Below are 18,767 nucleotides of genomic sequence, written 5' to 3'. Positions count from 1 at the left end.
TGTTGGTGTCCAGATGTTATTGAACAGTATCTGACCCAGAGTCTCCCTACTTTTTGGTGAAAGCTCAGACATTGCATCAAGAATTCTCAAGAAAATTTGTTCAGCCAGAGTTGGATTTGCAACGTAAAGTTCCTCAACCAAACAGAAAAGGAACTCATACTTCTTATCCCAGCTTAGTGAAAGAATATTTTCATTTTCCGTTTCAGTGATGCCCTGAAGAGTTAACTGCAGAACTGCGTCAAGAATGGTGAATTTCTCAGTCAGAGAAAGTTCCTCATATCCCACAGCATGGTCAAACGTAAACTGAGACCACACTGAAAGCTTGTTCTCACTGCAATATCGGACCGTCAGTTCATTATGAAGTCTTTTAATTCTGTCCTCAAAGTCGCCGTCCTGCAAGTCTTCACTTTCTGTGATTTCGTGTTTTGACAGAAGTTCTTTGAATTTCTGCTCCACATCTTCAAGCTACATTGGAAATGAACAAAACAGAAAGAATACAGAAAAGTTAATGCACTGAATTAAGAACATGTACAGTAATATCTCATATTGTATGGTTTTCTGTCAGGAGGTCGACTCTCAAGCTGACGAGCGGAGCCTAACACACGTTTAATACTAGCTAGGTTGACAAAGCCTTGAGTTAGCCTGTCGTCTGTGTAAACACATCGCTAGCATCACAGTGTTATGTTGGAAAGGGGGAAATTCCCTAGTTCGGACCAATGCATACTAGGCAAGCTGAACGCGTGGTTAGTATTACTCCTGTCTGCGTAAACACCCCGCCAGCCGCAGATAGCCGAGATACGGTAGAAGAGGAGAGAATCTTTAGAGACAGATGCGCCAGCCTGTGGAGACGGCCTGTGCCGGTGAACCAAACTTGATTTCATGCAGGGCAGGCTATTAGCACCATCCGCCCTGCGTCCACCTGCATACCTGCCTTGCTCCAGGCAAGAGGGTATGGTAGAGCTTGGTAAGGTTGCCATACGTGGGCATATTTGGGGAGGGGGTTATGACACAACCGACCATGTCAGCGTTTATTGTGGGGGAGCACAGTGCCTGCACCAGGGGTGGCCAGGGGAGAGAGATCATAAGGAATAAGCTCTTAAAAAAAATGTTGGTTCGAGTGGCGTGCGGTAGCGGGGACAGCGAGGACCAGAAGAAGCCTGTTGAGTGTGCTCTCTACTCTTTAGGCTTCATGACGTGGCGTGATAGCTGTGACGCTGAACGCCTCAGCTACCTCTCCTATAGCGGAGCCAAACCAGCCGTCGTCAGAGGAGGGAGCCAGGAGGAGCTGCTTTGTTTGCGGCTCAGATAAAACAGTGTCTGCCAGTCACATGTGTCTGTGTATCTGAGTAGACAGGGCCATTACGTTGCAATCAAGAGAAGTTGTTTTTTTCTGCTAGGTCGAAGGTTCGTAAGCAAGCTTCTCTTGACGTGAAACTTCGGTAAGGGGGATATGGAGTAAGACCACTCCCTATATATAGTGTTGATTCATGGTGTTAAAGTTTATATTATATATAGGCACTTATTGGGCACCAGGATATCCAATAGCAGGCAAAGCAAGGTGCGAAGCCAAACGCTATATAACAGGATTTCATATCTTTAGTTTTCTTTTTAACTGTTTCACATCATTTGGGATTGTTTAAAATGTTAAATAAAACTCTCACCATTAATGGACAAGGATGTGTAGGCAGGTTTTACAGAATAATTAACCTTCTAATTGGTAAATGTCATTGGCTAAACTAAATTTGCCTGACAGTAATACATTTTCTTTCTTTCTTATACCTTGTATTTTTATATGTATCCCTCATATTTTTTATTTATTTATCTATTCATTTTTTTTATTTTTTATTTTTTTTATACTGTATTCACTGACTTGCTATTTTGTCTTGGTACTGCTGTAACACCCAAATTTCCCCCAGGGGATCAATAAAGGATTCATTTATCTATCTCTTTATTTTGATTGCTTGATGGATTGATGTTTAAGGCTGTGTACAGTTTGACATGTCATAAGCTTGCTTACGTTTACAAAATCGGCAAGTGATAGAAACGCCCGTCGCTAACTTATTATATAAGTATATCAATGAACATACAAAATATCATGAAAAAACATTGAAACCTTTCACATATGTTTAAAATGGACTTTGCCCTTGGATATTTTTTTCCCTTATCTAATCATTTGGCATTTTTTTTGTTTTTGAGGAACAGTAATCTGAGAGGTCAAAGTCTAGCTTGTACATCTGCTGCTACATACAAAAGCCCTATTTGCATGTAAAGGCAAACACTATGTTGAGCTGACCAAGACGTGGTCACCCACAGTGAAACATGGACAATTGGGTTTTTAGCAAAGCCCAACCAGATCTCACACTGGGATGGTATAAGTGCTGTGGCTCTTTTGAAAAATGTTTCAATTTGTAAAAGAAATTTGGATTCTTTTGGTAAAAACGGTCCTGACCCCTGATAGAGACGTTGATTTTAAAAGTGCCCCATACCTCATTCCTCTCGATGGCAGCTGCATCGTCCTCTATCTGCTGGTGGAGAACTTGTGAGCGCTCATGATGGTGCACCTGAGCTCTGAGGCTCAGTTTTTCACGAAGCCTCTTCTTAGATCGAGACAGTTTCTCTCTGGAGATCTCACTCTCTTTGTCCATCTGCTCTTGAATCCTGCGCTCCCGTTCCAGCCGCTCCTGTCGTCTCCTCTCTTCCTCCTTTTGTTGTCTTTGCTGCTGTTCTTGTCGTCTTCTCTCCTCCTCTTGTTGTCTTCGCTGCTGTTCTTGTCGTCTTCTCTCCTCCTCTTGTTGTCTTCGCTGCTGTTCTTGTCGTCTTCTCTCCTCCTCTTGTTGTCTTCGCTGCTGTTCTTGTCGTCTTCTCTCCTCCTCCTGTCGTCTTCTCTGCTGTTCTTGTCTTCTCTCCTCCTCTTGTTGTCTTCGCTGCTGTTCTTGTCGCTGGTCATCCTCCTGTTTTCCTGTTGAAAAGACTTGAATCGATTAGTTTTAGTTTTTTATTTGTTCCACCAGAGAATATTACTTTGTTTTTAATGTGTAAAAATACAATTCAGATTTTTTTTACTACCTTAACAATCTATACATTTTACATTACTCTTTTGTTGTGTGAATTGTATAAAGTGTATGTAAACTTTACAGGTATGCGTTGTGGCCTAATTAACATGTATTTTGGGGGGGGTTAGGGAAAGTGCACTTTTATACTTGTGAGTTAATTTAGAAAGGATTTGCAACAGTTATACAAAATAGACTCCTTTTTTGTTTGTCTTGAGTTGTCTCTTACTCAACTATACCCCCTCCCCATTTCCCCCCCCTACCCTACACTAGCAATTAACATGAAAAATTGTGACAACTCACCATAGTTGTGACAATGTGCAACATTACTTTCTGTGCTGCAGTGCAGCTGAAAGCATGAGCGATCACCGCTCTCTCTTATGGTAAATGTGGGGCTGCCTTTGTGGCTGTTGAATTCATATTGGAGAGTATTCCAATTATGACTGTTGAATCTCAGATAAATATAGCAGCAGACTCCCAACCCTTCTCCATATGCTGCACTACTACCACTCGACAGACGCTGAAATCCCTAAGAGGCAAAAAAAAGATAATTATGATTAAATTACATGCAGTGAATTACATTTTATTGCCAAAGTGTGCAGGGATGGTAGAGGAACTGAAAAAATGAGACCTTCCCCAACTTCCTCCATTGCCTCTAACCTCTAGAGGATGTGACATATCTGCGCGCTCACAAGTACCTCTGCGAATAGCTCATTCTCCGCCACTACAGTCAACAGTGTGCAACACGAGACAACGCAAGCTGTGAAATGGAGACAGATGCCAACAAAGGACTGGCACCCACAACAACACCAACACAAAGTACACACAAGAACAAAAAACAAAAATTTTATCTAGTGAAGCCCATCTGACCAAACAGGAATGTGACAAACATCAGGGGGGGAACGAGTCAACATTGGCAGGGAATGCGAATCATGGAGAGACCTTCGATTGCTTTGGTGGATCAAAACAGACCCACAACTGGCTTTCTTGCTACGTGTTGTAAGCTTCTTAATAGCTCTGTAGTAACTAAAATGTATTGTTGCCATAGAAACAAAACCCGCATGCAGTGTTTTTTTCTCTCACTGGGAGCAGCGTTTTTTCTCTCACAGCACATGTGCTTCATCCCAGCCCTCTCCAGCCACCCTGCCCTGCCTGGGTAATGGTAGCTGATGCTTGTGATGATTTGCTGGTTCGCCGGCTGGTTTGCCGTTTGGTTACAAAGCACAATCGGAGTCATGCAGTGTATTTATGTTAGAGCTAGTTGGCTAACCTTAGCATGCTTGCTAACATTATGACTACCAAAATACTATCCGAGTGTGAATGTCAGTCATCTAGCTTGACAAAAAACTGATTTTGGCAGTAAATAAACAGTAAATTATGTAGCAGAACAAAGCAAATGTGTATAACTACCGATGGTTTTCTATTAGCCATTATCATTGATTATCTGCCTAGGCTAAGGTTAGCTAGCTAGCGGTAAGCTACCATTAGCAAACGAGCAATCATTAGCTTGGCTGCTTTCGCAGACGATTTGCCAGTTAGGTAATGTAGCAAAATACCGTTGAGTAGATAACAACAGCTAGCTCACGCAGACTCCCGGGGCTGATCTGGCTGGTAATTGAGTAATTTGCCGTTTGGTTACGAAGCACAATGCCAGAGTCATGCAGTCTATTTATGTTAGATCTAGTTGGCTAACCTTAGCATGCTTGCTATCGTTATGACAACCAAAATCTGAGTGTGTATGTCAGTGTTGTCAGTTTAGCTTGACAAATAACTTTGCCAGCTAACATGATACTAACTTAGGTATTATGACAAACAGTGTTGATTTTGGGCAAGATGATGCCGGTCAATAAACACGTCTCGTCAGTGAAAAGTAAACAGAGCCGGTGAGTTCCGAGACTGAGCACGCTCAGTTTCATGGATGCTTGTTCACGCGTGCAAGTGTCCGCACAAGCGCGTACAAGAAGGTTGACTGCAGTTCACTCAACAGCCGACCGTGTCGCTAGGAATGAGGATTTTCTGAAAGTTACACATAGCACCTTTAACCGGGCTGTTTAATTGTAATATTACTGCACACATGAAACCATTTTACACTCACATTAAATGTTGTTTATATGGAACATTGAAAACGCTACTGTACATTTTTAAATGAAAACTTTTCATACAATAAAATGTTGTCATATAATGTTGAATGATTTCTTGGTCTTGCAGCCATTCCTGTAACAACACACCTAATGTTGCAGGTGGACCATTCGGGCCCTGTGAAGAGCTGGACACATGAGAATGGAATTTCAATAAAAATGCAAAATTGAGAGCCCCTTCCCCCTTTAATTTTAACATATTACCAGCGATTTTTTACACAGAAGCTATATGAATATTTACTTGATGCTTGCTTCATTAATGCTGAGAGTGTCATTCGACATTTTCTTAGGCTATTCCATGCACTTAAAAATGTGAAGCAGTTAAAAATTGAATGAACTTAATAACTTTTTTTTTCATCTCTGTCCTAACGACACATTCTCATTCCCAACTGGCTGATACAGCGGCTTGGTCATGAGCAGCTCACAACACATCTCAACAGAGTGGAGGCCCTTTACGTTCCGCTCCGATATTATTTCTCACTTTGGACACTAAAGACCGACAGGTATGCTGATATTGAGAACGTTATGTCATTGACATTTCCAACTATTTAAAATTCTGGAAAATAAATATTTACCTGCACTCAGTTTTGTTTATCTTTATTTAAAATATTCAAATCTCTCGCAAGGTTAAGCCATTTAGAAGTGGAAGACTTGATTCAAAAGATGTAACCATTTTATAAGGAGATGCATGTGGCCTGAATAGCATAGCATGTCTGTATCCAAACTGCGACTGAAAGCATGAACTTCACTGTATGAGGAAAGCCTAGACAACACATGAGCCTAATTTAGGTCCAAACCATTTTTCTGCTTTTTTTCGCTGTCTGAAGGAATCACAGTTTTTTCTCTTTTTCTCTTTGTTTTTCAAAACATTCTGGCAGAAGCTAGCAAACTTAATTTCCCAGTCAATCTAGTGTCTGTCAACCTGCAAGGTAACCAGCAAGCTCAGCTGATTGGCACGATTTAGCTAGGAATGAGTGTTGTTGAAATAAAAGGTGAAAATGTAACGATCTGGAAAAAAAAACAAAAACAGAAAAGTGGAAAAATTAAAAGGAATTTGGGAAAAAAAACAGAATCCATAGGGCCCTGCAACACCAATCACACCAGCCGAAACACTGTCCTGGCTCCCCGATGTCACAAAAAGTAATACAGTGCCCTAATGCAGTCGGCTAGGGATGAACAGAACTAACAAGGTTTAATCTCAGCACAGTGAGTCTGCGCCTGTTGTATGAAATGTGCTATATAAATGAACTTGACTTGACTTATCTCTTCCAGCGTTTATTGTTGGCTGGTTATCTGGCTCATAAAGACTAGGACAGACATGAGGGACATAACCCTAACCCTACATACAGGGAAGAGTATACACTCTGTTAGTTACTAACCCTAACCCTACATACAGGGAGGAGTATACACTCTGTTAGTTACTAACCCTAACCCTACATACAGGGAGGAGTATACACTGTGTTAGTTACTAACCCTAACCCTACATACAGGGAGGAGTATACACTCTGTTAGTTACTAACCCTAACCCTACATACAGGGAGGAGTATACACTGTGTTAGTTACTAACCCTAACCCTACATACAGGGAGGAGTATACACTCTGTTAGTTACTAACCCTAACCCTACATACAGGGAGGAGTATACACTGTGTTAGTTACTAACCCTAACCCTACATACAGGCAGCCAGAAGAATGACCACAATTATTTATATAAAGATTACTTCAATTTGATAAGCATACTAAAACTATGAACAAAGTTGTTATTATGAACAAACAAAGAAACAAACTCACCCCTGAGCTTGAATTAGAGTAGTACCAGGTGTAAGGAGTTTCATTCCTGATTGAAACTGTAGCACCCATGGTCCAGGATCTGTTAAAGAAACACAGCTTTAAGACATGGCTGAGTGGGACAGTACTGAATCTGTCTCTGCTGTATATGATCGGTTGGTGCTAACCCTAACCCTAAGTTCTGCCCTAACATAATATATATGTAATTGTATTTTATGGTGACTGAAGAACAGCCAATAGACTCACAGGGGCAGTTTCCCAGACCCAGATTAAGCCTACACATGGTCCTTTAAATCTGGCCAAATCACAATCACAAACATTTTAAGAACATGTTTTAAAAAAACCTGTGCTTTGACTAGTTGAAATTGTTTTAGAAGGATTGGTTGGTGCTATACAGTAAAACTAATGATGGAGGGAGGTTTAAATTCAAATCAGTGCAGTTTACAGAATTCAGCAATACTGGAATATATCAGTCAATGTCTGCAAGTATCTAAGGGCCCAGATAGAGGAGCATTGGTAGACAGGAACAACCAAATGAATTTCTTGGATGACTTATCGTATGATCATCTATCTTCATAGAAACCATGTACTGGTATGCACCAAGTGTACCTTTAACCGCATAATTAGCTTCTACTAAAAGGGATAGTTCGGTTTATTTGAGGTGGGTTTGTATGAGTTCGTCATCAACAGTAAGTGTACTATGTACAGTAGATAACAGTCAGCACGGCTCCTGTTAGGAGAAGCCAGCTGATGTTTCTACACGGAAGCTAAGCGAAGCACCGCTGCATATGGGGTCACTTTTACCACATACTTTAGCCACTACATATAAACAAACATTTCAGTTTAAGTGTACGCTGTATTTCAATGTTTTGTCACCGCTTCACATTGACGTCTGACAGCCCCTTCCCTCAGCACTATATCTTACTCTGCACAACGGCCCTGTATACCTACGCATGCAGCGCACAGTATTACAACATGGAGATGTACCGTGTGGTTTCGTGTCATCGTAAAAACATGGACAACTCAGTGAAAAAAACCATCCTCAGTAAGATGTTTGCAGTGTTTCAACCAGTACGGCCCGTCAGGACGAGGCAGCTATTAGCAGCAACCGTCTGAGGACCTGAGAACACCTGAAGTGTTCATATATCTAAAGGTGTACTTCAAACTTCTGCTGCCTTGTTAATATTAAAAATTATTAAATAAATCTGTATGAATCTTTTTAATCATTTATTCTACTGTATTTATGTTGCAAAATCATATTATGTTTTGTTGTGTATGTTATCTGTAATACATTCTTATTGTATCTAATAGGCTATTTCTATCTTATTGATAATATAACTGTAGTCCGTCTTGTTCTATCTTATGCTGAGCTTGTAAGTAATGTGTGAAGCACAAAAACTGCAATCTAACACGCTTCACCGTCACAGATGAATATTTATTAATTTATCATATCTATAACGGGCAAAATGATGATCTCATAGAGGCACATGGGTTTTGGGCTTTAAAAGGCACTTATCTATGTGTAGCTGATCATCATCATCATGGAATGAAATAATTAAAAGTCACCACTTTAAGGGCAGGGCTGAAATCCTTAAATGGTTTGCCTATGACCCAGACTTAAAGTCGAGCTGAAACGGCATTTCAAGAGTATCTAGCTTCTGTATCGTGACGTATTTCCGAGTGAAACAGGACGTGCACGCGGGACATATCATTAGAGGGATTTGATTTGATTGTTGAGAAGTGGGTGTAGACAGACATTCTCCACAGCGCAGTAGCTAGCTAACTGACCGAACGTTCTTGGTGCTCTGCGGCTAAATGTTGCAGATTGGTTGGTTGAAATTGTTTGGTGCTAGCCTATGAAAGCACACAGGATTTTTTTTTTTAACAGGAAGAAAAAATGATCGGATTTTGATATAAGAACACGAAGAAATGGATTTTCTATATTTTTTTTGTCCTATATTGTCAAATAGATGCACAAAATTACCGGGGATGTGATCTAAAAGGATTAAAATGACATTTTTCATTTCATCTCGACTTTAATGCCTACTAATTATGACAAGAGTTTTGGAATCTGGACTGAAAATAGTCAAGGTAAGGTTTTGAGCTTCCAGGACCTTAAAGACAACTTTAATCTGCAGAATCAGGACCACTTTTGGTATTTACAAATCAAAGATTTTGTTGGCAAGAAATTTCCCAAAAGACGATGCCACATGTGGAGAAGAAATCCTTGCAATTTTTTCAAAAAGCTTAAAAAGACGCTAATTACCAAAAAGTAGTGTCTGAATTACTTTGGGCTGTTCAAAATTTAAAAAGACCACATCCTGAGTATCAAAGCAAGATGGGAAGCATAGCGCAAATTCACAATAACAAATGGAAGAATGGGACAGGATCCACAGACAGCAATGGTTAATGACAAGCTCCCCCACCTGGAGAGAATTCAGCTGGAGGAAAGTGACTCGATACTCTGCGATAAGTACTCTAATGAGACTGCCTGCTGGAGGTCCTGTGGAAGCGCAGTGGCAAATCACTTTCACATTTTCTGGAATTGTCCCTCTGTAGTTCAATTTTGGAAAAATGTCCATGGTGTCCTGGAGGCAGTTTTCAAGATAAAAATATATTTTGATTTTCAAACCATGTACCTTGTTGATCTAGAAGAGCTTCACTGTGCACAGCGAGATAAATATCTACTGAGGGTGTTGTTAGTGGCAAGGCTTTGACCAGAAAATGGCTTAAGAAAGACATACCAACCATAAGTGAGTGGATTGACATAATTTATAATATATGTACAATGGAGAGAATTTAAAATAAGATCTCAAATTGATACCTTTGGTGAAAATTGGTCAAAATGACTTACCCATGTGTCAACTACAAGACCGGATTTTGTGTAGCAGGTATATACCTATCAAGGGCTTATCCTCTGTTTAGTTTTTTCTCTTTTCCTTCAAGTGCAGAATCATTATGGGTTAATATGAATGTATGTGTATGTGGATATGCACATGTGTATGTATAAGGGTGTGTATGAGTATGTAGGAGCGGGTGTACGTGCATGTCTATGTACTTATACACTACCAGTGAAAAGTTTGGACACATTTTCTCATACAATTGAATGGGAAATTGTGTCCAAACTTTTGACTGGTAGTGTATGTAGATTTTGTTTATCCAGGAGAAGGATCCTCACTTTGTTGTTTATTTTACTTGTGTCTTGTTGGCCCATGTGTACATCTGTTATTCTTCTGGGTTTATTTTTTTAAGAAAACCTAATAAAAAGTAAATGACAAAAACATCTTCTTGTTGCCTTTGGGAGAATAAAGCCTCCTGTGGGGCAGGAGTCAGACAACCATAAAGCTCTTGCGACACAGCAATAATCTTTGCCGGGTCCCCCCATTCTGCACTTGAACGAAATTGGATCTCCTCACGGGCCTCTCCCTTGAGGTGGTCGAACAATAAAAACACCTGATCAGATGTGGACAAGTGCCTCACTCTTGTTTTAGCGGCGCTGTTCTCTACTGACATGCCGCTGGATCAGAAGGTCCTGTTCCAGAGCTGACACTTAAACTATATCAGGTGTAATCAATACATGCAGCCCAACATCTATAGCAGTCATAATTATGCTGGTAAAAAAAGGTTAATGCCATGTTGAAGCAACAGGTTAGTCAGGTTTCTATGATGTAATCTGGGATCGCATTCTTTCTGCTATCGATTATTCTGACTGGCTACGGTGGCTAGGCTAACAATAACCTTGTTAGCTGAGATAAGCTTTACTTTGAGCTTACTGATTACATCGCCAAGGATATGGTTATGAAATTACTTTTCTGTCATCACGGAGGTAGTAATCAACCATACTTTCACTACACATGAAAGACGGATGAGAGAAACGTGTATATTTATTTACATGTTGCACTTGCGTTGTCAGTAAAGACAAACATACTGGCACACACAGCGGCACATGCCACTGAACTACTGGCACACGCAGTGGCATGCCATTGGCCACTTTTTGATCTCGGCGCTGCTGGAGTATATGGCTAGCCAGACAGGTGCAGGGTGGCAGCTCATCTTTGTCCACGGGTCTGTTAACGGTTAAACTGTCTCTCTGTATTAAGTAGACTTAACTCTCTTTTTGAAGTATAAATCTGTAAAATATTATTGTCATATGGTAGTGTAACACTAATGTTTATTTGGAGACTCCTTGAATTCTTCGGAGAAAGTCTTAACATTGTTCTCAGCTTTATTCTCAGCTTGATATTTCATGACTTTTCCTGTATTTACATAAACAGTATGTTGGCTTTTTTTAGGTAATAGAATATTTTAAAAATGCAATTGTTAATATTCTGTACACATAGTCTATGAGATTACAAACAATAAGTAACTGTACTGGCTTCAGTGTAAAAACAACAGGGATTACCATTTTGAGTATATTGTCTTAGCCAAGAGTATGGCTATCACTCAAATCATAAAAAATTGTCAAAAATCATAATGTATGTTGGTTGCGAACAAATAAAATATGCAGAGGCTTCATCTGTAGTCATATCTGCCTGAACTTGAAACATAAATATATTTGATTAGGTTAAAGAAATTAAAGATTTTCTTGATTATATAGTTTTTGACAGTAACCTCCTCATGATGTTTTCATAAATAAACTATTCTTTCACTTGTGCTGCTTCTTCTGCAGACCATCAGAGTGACTCAGAGGAGCAATACACCGACTCCTACGAAGCTGTCGAGTTGCTTCAGGTACACATTAGGTAAGCCTGTCAGTAGATTGCAGTAATGTAAATGTTTTACAGGTTTTTGTAACACGTGCTGTTTTGTAGAACTGTTGCTTTATTGCGAAAAGGGTAAACCTTATGGAACAGTTCACCAGGTAATGAATATTCAGTGGTCATCTCCTCCCCTCCAGCTGATGGAAAGTCAAGTGAAGTTTCTGAGTCCACAAAACATTTCTGTCGAGGCAGATGGCTGTTCAACATGAGTCTGGTTCTGCTCGAGGTTTCTGCCTGTTAAAAGCTTTTCCTTGCCACTGTGCCGAATGTTGCTAAGTGCTACTCATGGTGATTCATGTTGGGCCTGTCTTTAAATAACATAACAAAGAGTCGGTCTAGACCTGCTCTTTTTGTAAAGTGTCTTGAGATAACTCTGGTTATGATTTGGTATTTGGCTATACAAATAAAATTTGATTGAATGATTGATTGATTCTGAAGCTTCAAAGATCGGCAGTTCTGTAAACATAATAAAACAATGTAAAATGGCTCAATACAGCTTGTTTGTCACAATCCCAAGTTTACGACGTTATTTGCACCCTTTTAAAGCTGAACTCTTTGTTGTAGCCACCAAGCTAAAAGCGTTAGAAGATTTAAAGCTTTTAAAAGGATGTTAATAACCTCTTTTCAAATCAATTTGGGACCTTGGGGCTTCCAGAGACTAGAATTACGTGAGCTGTTTGGAACCATGTTATGTTGTGGATTAAGAGCCTTACCTGACTTTTCCTTGGCATATGGGTGCTTCTATTTTGCAAAATGGAATGATTTCTATCATATGGAAGTTAGCTGTGCAACAAGCTAAAGCACTCAAAATAAAAAATGTGCTGGGTAAAGGAGTCAAGGTGTTTGAGCTGCGGTCAAATATAGAGGTCAAAGGAGTTATATATAAAGTGTCATTGGAAATATCTGAGCACGAGCTGAGTGAGTACTTTTTTATAAGTTACAATAACATGTCATTGTTTTTTAATTTTTCCAACAACACTTAAAAAGTCCAAATTAGTGCTGTTTCATCTCCTCTTCAAGTCTAATGTATAAGATCTAAAATTAGGATTCTTCTCAAATTTTCTAGATTCATGGTCTCCACTGAAGAGTTCATGAAACAGATCACATGACACCCATTTATTTATTTTATGTCAACAAATGTGACAGGTTGTCACAAAAGAAGTTTTTTCTGTAAACAATGCAGCACGCGGAAAAGGAAGTCTTGACTGGAAGTCGTTTATCTCGTTTACCCCGGCATGTTCACCAGTTTCCCCAGAGGCTTTAGTGTCATCAGAGCGTAGCCATTGCTCAGCCAATAAAGCGCAGTGTTTTTTATTTTTGGATGAAAAGTAAAATGTGTTGAAACTACCTCTTTGTGTAGACCGGATTTCACCACCGCTACAATAATCGGTCTTGTCACCCTTTCATTGTTAAAATGAACAAATTAACACAAACGTGTTTCTGACTCGTTGATGTTTTAACCGTATTTAAGCCTGTTGAAAACATGGTGAAAGTAAATCTTAGACGTTGGGACCTGATTTCAACCTGTTTACATGCAAATTTCAACGTTTTCTATCCTGTTGGTGCTGACTGAGTACACTTTAGCCCCTGTATTGGTCATATACATGATAGCATACTGTGTTTAAAAACTTTTCAATAACAAGTTTCATGTGTAAAGTCAACCGTTCGCATAACCCCCTCAAAATAGCCTGTTACCAAGCTGACCTTCTTTGTAGTTTTTACCATTCTACAGTAGCTAATTTATTCCAGCAGAGGGCAGTGGTGGCATTGTAGAGAGGAAAGGGCAACAACAGTGCATACTGGGCAGCAGAACAAGAGCAGATCGACGAGAGAAAAACGCGGTAGCAACCAGAGTCAAGAGTAGATTATTGTTATTGTTTGGGCTTTGAAACAGGTCAGAAGCCCGGTTGTAGTGGAAGCTCGAGCGCGCAGACTGGCGGTTTGCTTGATTTATGAGGGTCAGATTGTTTGATTTGAATTAGAGACTTTTGATTTTTGGATTACTGTTTTTTGGACTTGGTAACTGGTAGTCGAGTGGGGAGTGGAGAGATGCAGTATCGTCCGATGGCCTGTATAGGTCCGGTATTGGCTGTCACGCCACTTCTGCCGGACTGCTGGACAAAAGTTCAAGAGTGTGGCTAACAAAAGCAGAACACTTGAATAACGGAGTACTTTGTGTAAAGAAGTCATGTCATGCAAAGGAAGGACGTCAACACTGACCTTGCACTTTGTTTAACAACTGATACTTCACATAGTCGGTGGTAAATGAGAGCCAGCCCATGCCCGCGGGAGGTGGATGGGACGGGGTTGGAGACCAGACCAAAACAGTGAAGAGGGGTATAAGGTTCTAATCAAAGCAAAGGGAAGTCCTGACTGTTAGTCACCTGAATTTGTCAAAAGAACTACAAAAAGGAGATAGGTGATGTGATGTATGCTTCTATTTTGCAAAATGGTATGATTTCTATCATATGCAAGTTAGCTGTGCAACAAGCTAAAGCGCTCAAAATAAAAAATGTGCTGGGTAAAGGAGTTAAGGTGTTTGACCGCGAGGTCAAATATAGAGGTCAAAGGAGTTATATATAAAGTGTCATTGGAAATATCTGCACACGAGCTACTAACCAGTCTGAAAGGAGGAAATGTCATAGCTGTAAAGCACACGGGTAAAGGTGAGAATGGTAGAGGAGTTACGACTGTCCCTCTCACCCTCAAAGATGAGGAGTTACCGAGGAACAAAATGTTGGAGCTACTATGTGAAAGAATATGAAAGACCCCCTCTGAGATGCTTTAAGTGCCAGAGGTATGGACATCTGGCAGCTGTGTGTGGAGGAAAGTGAAGGTGGAGACAATATGGCAAAGATCATGATGGGAAAGAATGTAATGAACCAATGAAATGTTGTAACTGTGGGGGTGATCATCCAGCTTCCTACAGAGGATGCCCAAACTATGTCAAAGCAGGAAATGTTGAAAGAATAGGCAGTAAGAAGGATGGAGGGTAATAGTGGTGTCAGTCAAGCTCGTATTGAGTCTGTTGGCAGAGATCTAACAAGGGGACGTGTTATATCTGTTAATGACGCATCCATGGTTGTTAGCAGAAAAGGGCTTTTGGCATTCATGGTTGAAGCAATGTGGAGAGTAAAACTGGTAGCAAATAAAAAATCAGATGCGAGAAATCACCTCTGCTGCAGAAAGGCTGTTAGGCTTCAAGGGAATCAATCCTCAGGAAATATGGGAATTTACTTATTCCCAGGACAGTGAAGGACAAAGGTCAAATGGAAGTCAGTATCTAGGATTGGATGATAATGAGGAAGAAGAACTGATCAGCAGAGATGGAGATTATGACCATGACTAGCTCCATCTGCATAATGTTTTACATTATGAAATGGAAGGCTAGGAGTCTACCTGTGAATGGGCAATAATTTGTACACTTTTTAGATGGTTTTAAAGGAAAACCAGAATTAATTTGTACTGAGGAAACTTGGTTAAAACAGGGACTAGATTTAATAATACCAGGGTATACATGTGAAAGGAAAGACAGAGAGAACACATCAGGAGGGGGATGTGCAACCTTTATTAAAAATGGAATTCAGTACAGAAGAGTAGATATCAATACAGTGCTAGAATGTGTAGTTGTAGAAGTGTGGACTGATCGAGGAAAAACACTATTATCTACTTGTATAATCCCTGCATTAATCTAGAAATAACATTGTGGATCAGGAAATTGTGGATAAGATTAATGCACCAGTAGTTTTGGTTGTGCACATAATGAGGTATGGGGAAGCAAGAAGAGAGACAGAAATTGTAAAATTGTAGAAGATTTTATAGACTAAAACAATCTAATGTATTAAATGATGGTCGACCAACATGGTTTAAAACAAGCCAGGCAGTTTTATCCTCCATAGATATCACAAGTGCACCAGCAGAAATGGCATCAGTCAGTAGGTGGCAGACAATGGACCATAACACAGTGGGAAGTGATCACGTGCCAATAATTAGTAAATTTGGTAGATTATTAATTGAGGAGCCAATCAATATCTCCCTGAGGCTTAATTATTAAAAGGGCAAATTGGATAAAGTTTGAGGAAAATGTGAGTTTGTATTTGTCAGCAGTAGATAGCAAGAGAGGGGAAGATGAGTGGAATACCAAGGTAATGTGATCAGCTGCAGGTAAGACTATACCTAAATAAAAAATTCCCCAAAGAGGAACAATGGTGCCGTGGTGGAATGAGGAATGTAACCTTGCTGTCCGAGCCAATAGAATAGAGCTAATAAAAGGTTAAAGAAAACATCCGCTAGAGAGCTATGCTATTTAGTATGAGAGACTCAGAGGTAAAGCTAGACGTGTAATCAAGGAAGCAAAGAAGCAAAGTTGGAGGAATTTCTGTGGTAAAATAGGACCTGATGTGCCCGTAAAAAAGATCTGGAACCTAGTTCGTAGAATGACAGGAGTATTTCAGCAGGCAGCAATCCCTGTCCTTCACCGTGAAAGTATTGAGGCTGTTAATAATAAAGGAAAAGCAAATATGCTGGTTAAACGATTTTTAAAAGTCCATAGTTCCAACAATGTTAGTGAAGAAAATAAGAGAAGGAGATGTGAAATATTAGGAAGACAACAGAATAAACTACAAATTAACTGTGATCATTCTGATGCTATTAGTGTGTTTTTCACATTAGGAGAGTTAGAAAGAGCTATAAATCAGGGGAAAGATACCATCCCAGGTAGGGTTGGATTGGGGTAACAGCTATTTAAACATACTGGAGAACTGATGTTGGATGAAGTGCTCGCCCTAATAATAACGTGTGGGAGAGTGGGTGTCTTCCTCGAGAATGGAAACATGCTGTAATAATTCCAATTGTGAAACCTGGAAAGCAACCAGATAATCCTAGTTCTTACAGACCCATTACCCTGACCTCTGTACTATGCAGAATTATTGAACGCATGATAACTCATAGACTAGTGAAGAAGCTGGAGAAAAGTGGTTATTTGCGTCATATCAGAGTGGATTTAGGCAGGGGCGCTCAACAATGGATGCAATCCTAAGTTAAGACATTGATGTAAAGAAAGCCATTGCAAATAAGGAAGCAGTAGTGGCAGTATTTCTGGATATTGAAGCATATGATATGCTGTTGAAGGAGGGGTTACTAATTGCACTTTATGATGCTAGAATCCGAGGAACAATCTTTAATTGGATCAAGAATCTTTTATGTAATAGGTCAATTCAGGTGAGGATTGGGAGTGAGTTATCTGAGGAACTTGAGGTGGAGAGTGGAACCCCTCAAGGAAGTGTGATTAGCCTGTCCTTTTTAACATTTTACTGAAATGTTTATGTTTAGTAGATTTGTTTTTTTCCCTATTTGCAGATGATGGGGCCATCTGGAAGCGAGGGAGGAACCTCCCCTACGATTTTAGCCAAATTCAAGGAGCTCTGGAGAAAGTAACTTAGTGGGCCAATGATTGGGGCTTGTATTTTGGAAAGAAATTAATCCCAGATCTGGTAAGAAAGTTAGAGGAGAATGGCCTAATAATATATATATATATATATATATATATATATATATATTTTGTATCCACTGATTTGAGGAAAAACAGAGATATTGAGCAAATTGATGAATACCTAAGACGCAGGGGGCGTGCAACAGAGAAGAAGAGGACGCACAACGAGAGTGCAGAGGAACAGTACCCTTTCTGGAGGATATAGCTTCATCTCTTTGTCCCATCGTATAAGCGCTTATATTTTGCAACATTGCATTTAAAGGAAAAAAACATACTATCCAGGTAGAACATTTTTATTTTGTTTGGTTTCATTATTTTCTCAGAGCTCCGAACCTTTATTTTGAGTGTTCTCCACAACTTCAGTTGGTTGGAGGAGCAACTAAAACTGTATTTAAAAGGACAGTACAAAGGGAAAGAACTGATGAACAAATTGTATTAAAAGGGAATGTAGAGGACTGTTACAAAGTAAATGTTATGTTACATAAATGCCGGCAGTATATTCTGTAAAAGAAATACTAATCTGGTGTCCTGGTTTTCTTAATCCTCTACTCCTCATTAAATAAGTTCTTGTTCATCTTTCACTCCATAGTGTGCCAGAAAGTGCTAACACATTCATGTTTCAAAGTTAAATTGTAGTTATTTTAAACAGTGTGTCTAAGTTACACCATTTTCCCTGTAAATCAAGATCATGTTTTCATGTCAGCACATGCTCTAAATATAGTCACATTGTGACTCGACATCTATTGGACTTTGTTGCGTTCGCTGCAACACAGGTTGAGGAAATGTTTGCTGTAAAGTCCATATTACTAGATTTTCCCAACTCAAAAAATAAGTTCACAAAACTACCAAGAATTGGTTGAGAAATGTTGACTTTTTTTTTGTTAGATCTAAGTTACAGTTTTTACAGTGTATATTAATGCTGAGAATGAGAGCTAGATGGATAAAACCAGGAAGCGTACATACCGATCGGTTTGCAGCCGCAGACACCTGAGGGGAAGGAGAGCTTCGAGGGGGTCCACACCAGGAGCATCTACTGACAGGCAAAACGGCTAATATAGCAGCAAATTGGACGACTAATGTTGTGCACAAACACTGCTGACTGCTACTGCTGATATACCTGTACTGGCAGTGGGAGGAAGGAAGGGAGGAGACTAGGAAATGGGCGGGCCTGCAAGTCAAAGAGCAAGAGGGAGACGAGATGAATACATTGTCCATCAAGGGTCTTTAGACAAAGAGAATAGTCTTTCTTGTCCAGGGGGGAGGGGCGCATGCCCCCCACCGCGACAATTTTTTTATTTGGCGCAAGTGCAGCATTCCAAGGTACAGGAAGGTTAAGGTTAACCTTATAGTCTGAGTATTTCATAATCACAATGCTCTTAAAACCGGTCAGACATGTTTCCTTCTGGTGTTTCCACTTCCCACTCTTTCTTGCTAAGTCATCTAGTGTCAGCAGAACTTTCTCTGACATTAAAGAGACACACACACACACACACAGACACACACCTAGCTGGAAATGACACTTGGGCCCTATCATCCACCCGG

General features: G+C 39.9%; 1 protein-coding gene across 2 annotated transcripts; it reads right to left on the bottom strand.

Moving 5' to 3' along the window:
• Positions 1-611: 611 nt before the first annotated feature.
• Positions 612-18,298, bottom strand: LOC138591557 (NF-kappa-B-activating protein-like). 2 transcript variants are annotated; one of them, XM_069662192.1, is made up of 4 exons: positions 18,189-18,298; positions 6,978-7,056; positions 3,354-3,579; positions 612-2,959 (listed from the first exon to the last, which is right to left on the bottom strand). In XM_069662192.1, the coding sequence occupies exons 3-4, from the start codon at positions 3,375-3,377 to the stop codon at positions 2,576-2,578; spliced, it is 408 nt and encodes a 135-aa protein (XP_069518293.1). In that variant the 5' UTR covers positions 3,378-3,579; positions 6,978-7,056; positions 18,189-18,298; the 3' UTR covers positions 612-2,575. The 2 variants fall into 2 exon arrangements, with proteins under 2 accessions (XP_069518293.1, XP_069518294.1); XM_069662193.1 differs by lacking the exons at positions 3,354-3,579; positions 18,189-18,298 and having other exon boundaries at positions 6,978-6,982.
• Between the last annotated feature and the right edge of the window lie 469 nt (positions 18,299-18,767).

This window comes from Semicossyphus pulcher, unplaced genomic scaffold, assembly GCF_022749685.1.
Source record: "Semicossyphus pulcher isolate SPU_LCO1_2020_fin unplaced genomic scaffold, fSemPul1.0.p SCAF_14, whole genome shotgun sequence".
Lineage (NCBI taxonomy): Eukaryota > Metazoa > Chordata > Actinopteri > Labriformes > Labridae > Semicossyphus > Semicossyphus pulcher.
The sequence above is the reverse complement of the archived record's forward strand: the minus strand, read 5'-3'. Positions and strand labels throughout refer to the sequence as shown.